Raw genomic sequence first — 11,215 nt, 5'->3', positions numbered from 1 at the left:
AAATGAGACTGCCTAAATATTAAATCAGCAGACTTTAATTTAGTCTTTATCATGTTGAAAATAGAATTGAATTTGCAACCATTAGAAAATTATTCAAATATTCTGCCAAGATATTCTAGTACGACGTTAATTTGAATGTCAATGGGGCCAGTTAGATTTATTCAGAGTCAGTTTTAGGTGATGTCTTATGCTAAGAATTTGAACTTGCATAACACACCTAAACTTCAGCAGTAAAGTCAAATATTTATACTGTAGAACTAAAGATTCTGACACGTGGTATTCTATTTTTAGAAATTAAAACATTCTTTACGTGCATTGTTCAATTTGAAAATGGGGCTTAAGATCACCAAAACCATTCATTTTATAGTGTAAATATCTGATGTTACTGCTGGAGTTAGGGTGTATTATGTAAATTAAGTTTTTCTCCTGTTACAATAGTAATAGAATTTAAAGTACTAAGAATTTGATATAAATAAAATTCTGAATTTTTTTCACTGTTGTAGTTGTAATATTTAAATGTAGCTAAGTTTTTTATTGATTTATATTGTTGTCTGATAGTCAAATGTTTCAGTTGATTACATTTAAATATGAAAAACAAAAGAATAATCGGTTTAGATACTTGAAATTTCACTTTTGTTTCTAATCTCTCAATTAGAGATAGTGGTTTGGTTTCTGATTGATAAATCGTATACCTAAACTATAGAATTTTAGGTTGTATATTTTATAAGTATAACAAACATCACAAAGCCTAATAAGTATATAGAAACACCACCAAACTATCGCCTAAATAAATTGGGCTATAATTCTGCTAATTTAAGTAATTAATACAAAGTAATTTGCTACTAGAGGTAGACGTTAGGTGCCATCTCTTAACTAAATTAATAATTATAATTTTAATAATTTATTAAATAATTTAGAACCATCTGGAAGAAAAGAACTGACTCGGGGCAGGGCTTGAACCAGCAGCCTCCGCTTACCATGCAGTGCACTTGCCAGTTGCACCACCCGGATCCTGAGCAGTCCTTCGCTTCCAGATGTATACAAATTTAAACACATCTGGAAAAAGGAAAAGATATTCAGTATGATAAAAAAAAAAAGACAGAGATAGGAAATAAATCACAATCAGAAAAATCGTTTTCCTTAATAATTGCAGTGAAAGTCAAATTGATTGATAGCAACTGTCATGAGTACACTGTAACAAGAAATTATTAACAAAGCAAAACATTGCAGAAAGGCACATAACAGGAGGCACTGATCATGCAATATCATGACTCAACATACCAGGATGGAACACGTTGTAAATCTTGATATAGATTTATGATATGTCCCATAAAATACTTGACCTTTTACTTTCCCAGCTGTTATATATAACAGTGGGAAAGTGCAGTTATTGGTAAAAATATGACCTCCAAGATTTTGAATTTTTAGATCTAGGATGCCTTAAAATGTGAAGAAATGCAAAAAAAAACCAGGGGTAATTTCTGTATGTATGTACGCATGGATGTGTGTGTGGGGGAGACACAATTTTGTTCACGCTGTTTGAAGCTTAATAACTCCTGTGCTTTTCGTCAAAAATTTCTGAAATTTTGCAGGGAGGTTTGTTTATTAGAGGGATCAATGCTGTTAAATTTTAGTGTTTAACGGTCAGGGTGGTGAGGAGATAATGGGGGTTGTATGTATCTTCAGTAGGGTCAGTCTTAATGACAATTTTATTCATTATTAGCATTTACAAGTTTTTTTACAAAACTCATCCCTGTCCTCAAAATGTAAGGTTTTTGTCATTTTATAACAGTTAAAAATATAAAAAGTCTTTAAATTAAAATATGATAACAGATGGCTCCANTCGATGAAGCGCATGTTATTCGCACCACCCAACACACGGAACAACTAAGAACTTTGGAGGCACTGGAAATATTTAAAGCCGATCGTAAATCCGCATGCATTAATTTCAAAGAAGAAATAAATCTCTCTGCAGCATGGCAATTTTTAATTGACGATAAATCATAATATAGTTTATAAGACAAGTTTTATGACGTAATGCACACAATGATTCCCCATTGGTAGAAAATTACATTTGAAATAACAAGTGGATTCCTTCCGTTTTCGGAATTTTTTCGAAAAATAGCACGTTACGTTTTTTCAAAAACATTCGAATTAAAGAATCCGGTTATAACGAAAGATATAAAGAAGTAAGCCTGAAGAAGATCCCAGGAGGGGAATCGAAAACGTTCGCTGATTTTAAAGAATTTCGCACCGGTTAATGGTTAAGGGTAGGCAGTTGTTGGTTGTGAAGTTATACAACCCGGTGTGGTAAGAAAGCATATTAATCATTTTATTATAACTGAGATTAACATGCTTGTCTGGAGTAGTAGTAATTTGATTGATAATTATTAAGTTTGACCTATATTCATAAAATCAGTACCTGTCAAATATAAATTTTGATATTATTATTATGATACAATATCAAAAGTGTAAGATGAAATTCTACATATTTATAGTATGCTTGTATAGATATAATTTCTACAAATTATCTATATTTTCAAGTTCATTTTTGGAAAGTGTAAAAAAGATTAGGCTGTTACCCCTTAAATATTTAATTTTGTCTTGGATCTGATATCCCCAATACAGCACAATTTTAACTTTTTGAATTCAAGCAAATAATTTTGTGAGAAAGCCCATTACATAAACAATGTGCAAAATATTAAGCTTGCAACTATATTATGATAAAAGATGTTTAAAAAAAATGTCAAAGGAATTTTGAGTAAAAAAGAGAAAATAGACACATTAAAGTCTAATATAATGTTTTTAAAATCGAAATAAATCGGCATACGTTTTGTTATCCTCGGAGGTGTCTTTACTTCTCCTGAAATGACCGACCGCTTCATTCTAGAGAATAGAAATAAAAAAGAAAACTAAATGCAAAATTCTTTTATTTTAATCATGCATTTTAAATAAAGCATGCAGTGCATAAGAAATAAAAAGAAAAAAAATATTCCATACAAAGTTCTATTCTATTGTAATTCAGTAAGGTGATAAATCAGTGAAGTGATCTCAAAATAATTGTGGTGAATATGTTGAGCAATAATTTAAAGCTGAAGTTTCAATTATTCAAAGCAAAATGTTTTCTTTGGAAACAGAATTAAAGAAATATATGTAATTATTTATTTATCATTGTTTTTGCATATGAATGACTGTTATTGGAATTTAAGTTGTTGTTAAATCTATTATGATTAATTTGTATATCGTGTTTACTTTTTAGCTTTTACTACAATGGATACGACAAGGAAATTCTCTGTATCTTGTCTAAAATTATTCAAAATTAATTTTGTATATTTTTGTGTAGACTGAAACATCAATGTTATAAAAGGTACACAATTTAAGAAATATATAACATATTTGTAGAGTTTATATACAGTATGATCAAATTCCAACTGGAGTGTTTGTTATTGAAAGAACAAAACAACTGTTTTTCAGCTTTCTTTAAATAATTTCTGTGAAACACAGATTTAAACTGAAAATGGTTGATTTAAAAAAAGCCAAAAATGTTATTTTTTAATTAAATATTTACCTAAGAAATAAACATTTTCTGTTGTTTTTATAAATAGCTTTAAATACATGAGACTTTTTTATTCGAGTAACTTTTACTGAAGAATTTAACATTAATAGTATTTGTAGAAGTTTTAAATCTTAATTATCCAAATTATATCAAAAAGTCAGAAATATTAAATGAAATTGAATGTTGTCAAATTGAAAAAAATTTATTAAATTATGATATTATAATCCGATCAAGAAGACTTACCTCTTCTTCTTTAGACTGCAAGAATACGTTTAATCTACGTATTTCTGCATCGCATTTATCTATGAGCGACTGCAGACAATCATTAACTTTATTTAGTTGCATTTGAATTTCGACGGTTTCGACTTCCTTTCCCAGAGATGATGCAATGGATGAAGGTATTGTTAAGTTACTGGCTGTCTGTTCAAAAGCCTTTATTTTTGGTTTACATCTTTCCAATTCTTGCTTAAGTTCCTATTAACAGAAATGTAGTATTATTAGAGACTTATGAATGATTAATCTTTTTATAATATTATACAAATTACAGGGTGAATCAAATGTATAAAAATATTAACATATGCTACAAATTTCTAAGTCATTTTGCTTTTCTCATGCTACTACAATTTTTTGAAATCAGAATTTGAGGACTTTTGGCTCACCCTGTATAATAATAATAAAAAAAAAATACAGTAGTTTTTTAATGAAACAGAAGCATTCTAGTAAAATCCTGACTATAACAAATTAACATCACTATTTAATAAATATAATTTAAGCTGATCCAATCAATTATTGCCTGAAAGTTTAGTTTCCAAAATTTAAGACTTACTAAATATTTATTGTATTGAATGGATATTATATTATGATCAGCCATATTTCGTAAGGTTCCCATCTGATGGATTCGTTCTTCACTCATTTCAAGCCACAAAACTAATTCTTGTAAAGTATTTTGAAAGTCTGGACACTGTAAGAGGGCTTTCTGAAGTTCGTTTTGCCAAATCATAGCTGACTGACAAAGATTCTCCCAACGTTTATTTAAAACCTAAGTGTTAAAAAAATTGATAGGATGCAAATATGAACTTGTAATATTTCAATAAATCATATAATAATAATAATAATAATAAATTGTAACCTTTAGCCTTGTTTGTAATTCTTCGGATTTAATTTCGTTCGTTGATGTAGTTAGGAATTTCTGAGTAAGCATATTTAAAGATAATATTGTAGGTTTGTACTTTATCATTTCCATGAGAAATTCCTGCAATGATTATTTTATTTTATATTATAATAGCCAAAGAAATCTTAAAAAGTTAATAATTTGTTGATGAATGTAAAATAGGTAATTAAAAAACTTCTTACTCTATGATTTTGTATCATTAATTCCAGTTTTGACATGTCTTTCTGAATGAGAATCCATTCTGCTTGTCTTTTTTCTGCGTTATCTAACCAATCTTCCACAGCAGTTAAATCGTCCATATATTGCTGCCACTGATGACGTGCCTGCTGTAGACGTCTGTCTTTCTCGATCGTTTTTGCTTCTAATATTTCCCACCGTGATATTATGCCCTGAGCATGGTTATAATGTGAGGTGGTTGCTTGTGACAAACCTTCTTCTTCGCATTGTAATAGACTGTTGAAATGTTTCAGAATGTCGATACTGCATCGGCAAGTGGCTAGAAGTCTAGACTAAAATTTTAATGTTTAAATGTGATTTTTCAAAGATTAACATCAAAAAACATATTTTTGTAAATTAATTTTTACTTTATTTTTCTTATCTTAACTTACATAATTATGAGAGACAATTTCTGTTTCAAATCCGATCGGTGTTTGACTACGAATGGCTTCTTCCGTAATTCCTAATTTTTCTTCCGTTTCTTTCAAAGCAATTTTCAGTTCGTCTAATACACTAATTTCTTCTTTTTCAATTTCTTGGTGTAGTTCAAGGTTTACAACTGCTAAGTATAAAGAAATTTGTTAAACTTTTTAGAAAAATGAATAAAAATCATTTGCTCCTGGATCTGTCTGTGTTTCTAGTATAAATCTTAGGGTGACATTGTTTTTATTTGTGCAATGAAATGAACAATTGTTCTAATAATGATATTAAAATTATTATTTTATTGTTAATAAAAATATGGGGTAATTAGACCACTATCATCTTCTCTAGATCTGTTCCTACCTACAAACTATTGGTTCTAGATCAAATTCAAATGAAACATACTAGAACTCTGTTCAGAAGTTTTCCCCATGCTTACATGGGAAAACTTCTTAAGAGTTCAATAAAGTTTAATTTCAAAAGGGTAAATTTTTCTCATATAAAATGTTCTTGCTTAAGAAATTTTTTAAATTAAATATGGTAAAACTAAGTTTTTCAAGGAATCAAACACAGAATTATTTCATAAAATATAAATATTTTCACTAAATATCTTCAAAATTTAAATTGTAAACATTTTCCTCCTTTGTATAATGTAATTGCTCTTATGTGTTGTGGCATTACCAACGGTGAATTTTTGAAGTATAAATGAGTTCACAAACACTTTCGATAGCATAAAGCTAGCATCATCAGGTGAAAATTGAATAAAACGGTTTTCAAATACTGAGCTTTCAAACAACATATGAAGTACGTGGATGGAATACCAACATGAATTTGAAATATAATAAGACATTGTTTGACAGGGTGACAAAGAAGCTATAGAATCGGAGGATGTGCTATTTTTAGAAAAAAAAAAATTTTTTTTTAACAGCAATATGAGTGACGTAATATACCCAAATATGTGTAGAGAGAGATAATGATGTTTAGAGATGTAGATCAGATTGCTTGAATACAGTTGTCCATATTTGTGGGATTTCAAGAGTTGTTGTGTTGCATGGTGTTAAAGCTGATATGTAGAGGTTCTCCCAAATAAATAATACTTTCAGTATTAGTGCTTAGAAGACGTTTATTTAGTGTTATAATAGTTTCCGATTGTTGCATCATTTGAGTAACCTTGTTTGGGCCCAGAGCAGCTGATAATGTTGATCAAGCACTTTTTTTTCCAATTCCATTGATGGTCTAACTGTGGTCTACTGTTTTTGATATCCTTCTGATGTTCTAGGATGCAAGAAATTAACATTCTGGCCGTGGCCCCTATGTAGCTGGTCTCTTCTCCTAACAGATCATGTTTAGTGGAATTTGATAGACCCCAGATTTTTCATTCAATATCTCTGTTGTTGCATAATAGTCTTCTTAGCATTGGTTGTGTGGTTAATGGTAAAATAAAACCATTCATTCTAAAAAGATGTACTATTTTTAGAGAGACTGGGCCTAAAAACGGTAGTGGAGGATGTGCTATTTTTATATTCTCTTTGTTACTAAAAAAGACTGAGAAAATTGCTTATTTTTTAACATGATTTTGGAGATAATGGAATTTAAACCTGGCGTATCTAGCTTTTTGCATAGCTCTGCTAATGATTTGCAATTCTTCTTCCACTAGTGCTTGGTTGGAAGGGAGAAGGTAAGCCCTCCACATGAGGGAAGTTATGGCAGAGTTCACATAGTTTAAAAGTTTAAAAAAAAAAAAATAATAATAGAAAAATAAATTTTTTGAATTCTTATTTCAAATTCATATTGGTATTCTATCCACGCTTCGTATATTTTCATAAATTATTCAAAAGCTCAGAATTTGAAAACCGTTGTATTCAATATTCACCTGACAATGCTAGCTTTATGCTATCGAAAGTGCTTGTGAACTTATTTATACTTCAAATTCACCATTGGTAATGCCACAACATGTAAGTGCAATTATGTTATACAGTAAAGTGTAGGCATGAAGTGTACATCACTTTTATTTTTCCTCTTCCAGTAACATTTAGAATTGATGCTTGAGAATCTTACAGTTTATGCAATTGAAACACAGTAGTGAATGATTAAATTAACTCAAGATGGATACAAAACATTTAGTTTCTCAAGCTAATGTTCTGACTAAGATATTAATAGAACATAAACTTTTATAATTTTACTATTTATATAAGGAAAAAAAGACAAATGAAAATATATACTAACTAGGATTCTCTAAACTTTTAACATCAGATGATTCATAAGTTTCAGCTGACTCAGTAATAATTGTTGGTATAGGAAGATCTAGAATTTGATTTTCATTTACAGATACATCAGTTTTTATCTATAAAAATTTTAAAAGTATATTTTTTATTATTTTTATATATATATAAATTATTGTACTTAAAATGTGATGATATAAAACATATATCGATACCTCATTGCTATCTATCATTTCTTTTGATAAATCTCTGTCCTTATCATTGGTATCATCCTGAAAAATTAAAAATATGGATTAGAGTCTAATTATTATTATTGAACATTTTATCAATGATCTAATTTTGAATTATGAGATGAAATCTATATATATAAAACTCAAAGGTGACTGACATAGTGATCTATCAACGCACAGCCCAAACCACTGGACGGATCGGGCTGAAATTTGGCATGCAGGTAGATGTTATGACGTAGGCATCCGCTAAGAAAGGATTTTGATCAATTCTACCCCCAAGGGGATAAAATAGGGGATGAAAGTTTGTATGAAACTTTGTCAATTTTAAACCGATCGGGCTGAGACTTTGCATGCATAAAGCTACTATGACGTAGGCATCCCCTAAGAAAGGATTTTGATAAATTCCACCCCTAAGGGGATAAAATAGGGGATGAAAGTTTGTATAAATCTTCTTAGATTTTCGACTGATTGAACTGAAATTAAAGATTGGAGCTACTATGATGAAGACGTCCGCTTAAATAGGATTTTGATAAATTCAACCCCCATGGGGGATGTAAATGTATTAGTTTGAACCTATCAGTACCTAATGGAACGAATAAATTAAGACGAACAAAATAATTTTTAGTTCTAAATGTTGACAATAGATGGCGTTAGTAGTATTTTAAAACGCGCTATCGTTGTGTTTTCACTGAGTTACATATACCCGATGATGAGTGGCTGCCGTATCTAATAGTACATACTATACCTAAATATTTGACGGGGGTCAATTAGGTATAGTTTTTGCGGGGATTATATTGTACCCTTTGTACATAGTTGTACAAAGAAGTTTTGTAGGCCCTAATTTTTTACACACGCTAAACGAAAGTAAAGCCGCAAAAACTATACCTAATTAATAATAATACTTCTTAACGCGAGCGAAGCCGCGGGCAAAAGCTAGTAATATATAAATGTTTAAAAAAAATTAACATAAAAGAAGAAATTACTATTTCATTTGCTTTCTGCTGTAAAATGGACAGTCGTGAAAACAATTGATCCCAATACTGTTGAACGTTTTGTACTAATTCTTCTGCCCTCGTACTATCCAAAGGTTCGCTTCTTTGTTCTAAATATACCGATAACTGATATAGAGAATTCTTTTCCTCTTTATAATCTTCAACTTCTTTCAGATGATTCTGAAATTAATAAAAGAAATCACGAATAGTGTAAATTCCTTTGACTATAAAGCATTGATGTAATAAATTTAAAATCTGAATTCTTTAATAAAACTTTAACTTCATTTGCAATTTAACAAATTAATTTAAAATACGTTATTAATAATGAATGAACAGCTCAATAAAATTTTACTTATAATCATATAATTTTCATAACACTGTTTTGTATTATATTATATTATATTATATTTTAATAATTAAACTTCATTTACTAATTTAGTATATTGATCACATTACAACTGACATATAAAAGTAGAAAAAGAATGGTTTCAAGCTTATTTTATTATTTATTTTTTAAAAAAGTTCAAAACTTTTATAATGAAATATTGTATATGGTGAAAATAAGTATTTAACTTGAATATATATATTCAAGGCAATAATAAGTCTCTCCCCAGCCAATTATTTCAAAGAATAATCACTATAGATGTTTTGCCGATGCATACTATGATGGATGTGTGCTAAATGATGGTCAGATTTCCGCTCCTCCAGTCCTACTATTGGAGAGGGCTGTTGTAATCTCTGCCCCTAATGAAAATAGATTAATGCTGTCAATTAAAAAGTTGTAGCACAAGGAAAGGTATGTACTATTACCTTTTAGTGAATTCTGAAATATCAAATGGAATTCTAGAAGGATTTGTCAAATATGACAGGTACAGTACATCTCTCATTCATACATGAATACAATGTGGGAGTGGTCGAATGTGCAGTTAGCAGTAATATGATGATTAGGTTAATGCTGTTTTATTTTCAATGTCTGATAGGAAGTGATCAGGTCCACTTTTTCAGAGTGGTGGAGCATATATAGGGCCAAATTTGGTAATCTTCAATATCTAGTTAGGAGGAGAGAGATTATCCCAACAGATAATTCCACTGTCAAACTTTCTGCCATTTTCTTTAAGTTGTAAATGCGAGGAGTTATTGGATTTTCTTACAGTGGGTCCTTTTTAATCTAGCTGAGACCAAAGTACTAAGATTCTCTATATTGGCATTGATTGTGTAGAGCAAATTAGAGTCTAAACTGTGTAATTTGTTCTCCAAATGAATGAAAGAGTTCAAAAGAGTACTTGCAACATATTATTACACAGATGGCTTATGTAAGACAATGTTCTTATTCTGTAACAATGGAACAGTAGTTCTTTCCATTTCAAAAATATGTTCTATCTTTCTGTTTACATTCTATTGTAACAATCTGACAATGTTCATTTAGTTTATTAAAGTTTGTTCCAGTTGGATATTTTGGTTTCAGTATGTTTAATGGTTTCACATCCGGTTCCACGAGTGGTATCATATTTATGCATGGCTTTGCCAGCCAAATAGTATAGACAGATAATCATTTGACTCCAGTTGTTCTTCTCCAGAGTTGAACTTTTTACAACAGTGCAAATTCAGGGGCAGTTTTATTTAACAGCATTTTATATTATCTATTAAATCAGATTATCTGCATATCTACATCACTGCTAACTTAAACCTAACCTCATATTCAACCACTCCCACATTGCATTTGTGTGTGCAGTTTTACAGCTGAAAAAATAAACATTTTAATTGAATCTTGTTTGAATGTTGAGTTACAAAAGCGCTTTGTTATCCACTTTAAAGGTTGGAAAATATATTTGGAATTGTTATGTTTATAACATCATTTATGATCTAAATGACAAATAAAAATCATAGTGATTTTTCTGCTTTGTAGTTATCAAGTAAGTGTAACTTTCTGAACATTTTGCTTGTTTTCAATAACTGACTTATTAAAAATTACATTTTAGTCACCACAAAGCTGTTAACATGATTACAACAGCAGCATTTGTGTTATGAAAGTGATTTGCCAACCACTTTAGTGTGAGAATATATTTGGTTTTTCTCACATTTATGATTTGAAGTTTCTTTTTCATTATTACTATACTATGGTTCTTGTGGAATGATGAATAACTTTGGAAAGTTTATAGTTTTTGGTATCATTGTAAGGAACCAAGTCCGAACGTTATTTTTATTTACTTTTATTTTGCTTATTATTCTATTTTTGTTTGGGGCTTATGTTTTGTTAGGACGAAGTTTCCTCACCATTCACCTTAGTAACTTAAAAATAGAAGAAAAACCAACTCACCGACGAAAGAAAAGCGCCGTAGAAAAACTCGCGCACACTTGCGCTTCCCAAGCGGAAAAAAGTAAGTCCGCACCGAGAAAAAGGGGGGGGA

The 11,215-nt window shown here is 30.0% G+C and overlaps 1 protein-coding gene across 1 annotated transcript in view; it reads right to left on the bottom strand.

Moving 5' to 3' along the window:
• Positions 1-2,732: 2,732 nt before the first annotated feature.
• Positions 2,733-11,215, bottom strand: part of LOC111620134 (nesprin-1-like) — a 30,244-nt gene continuing 21,761 nt past the window's right edge. Inside the window, exons 13-21 of the mRNA XM_023361999.1 lie at positions 8,799-8,987; positions 7,801-7,857; positions 7,590-7,707; positions 5,336-5,505; positions 4,910-5,236; positions 4,686-4,808; positions 4,383-4,595; positions 3,800-4,030; positions 2,733-2,886 (exon numbers count right to left, since the gene is read on the bottom strand). Of these exons, the coding sequence (XP_023217767.1) occupies positions 2,806-2,886; positions 3,800-4,030; positions 4,383-4,595; positions 4,686-4,808; positions 4,910-5,236; positions 5,336-5,505; positions 7,590-7,707; positions 7,801-7,857; positions 8,799-8,987 (1,509 nt within the window). The 3' untranslated portion in view covers positions 2,733-2,805. The remainder of the gene's footprint in view (positions 2,887-3,799; positions 4,031-4,382; positions 4,596-4,685; positions 4,809-4,909; positions 5,237-5,335; positions 5,506-7,589; positions 7,708-7,800; positions 7,858-8,798; positions 8,988-11,215) is intronic.

This window comes from Centruroides sculpturatus, unplaced genomic scaffold (genome assembly GCF_000671375.1).
Source record: "Centruroides sculpturatus isolate CEXI.00-Female unplaced genomic scaffold, Cexi_2.0 scaffold109, whole genome shotgun sequence".
NCBI lineage: Eukaryota > Metazoa > Arthropoda > Arachnida > Scorpiones > Buthidae > Centruroides > Centruroides sculpturatus.
This window is presented reverse-complemented; position numbering and strand designations above follow the sequence as displayed.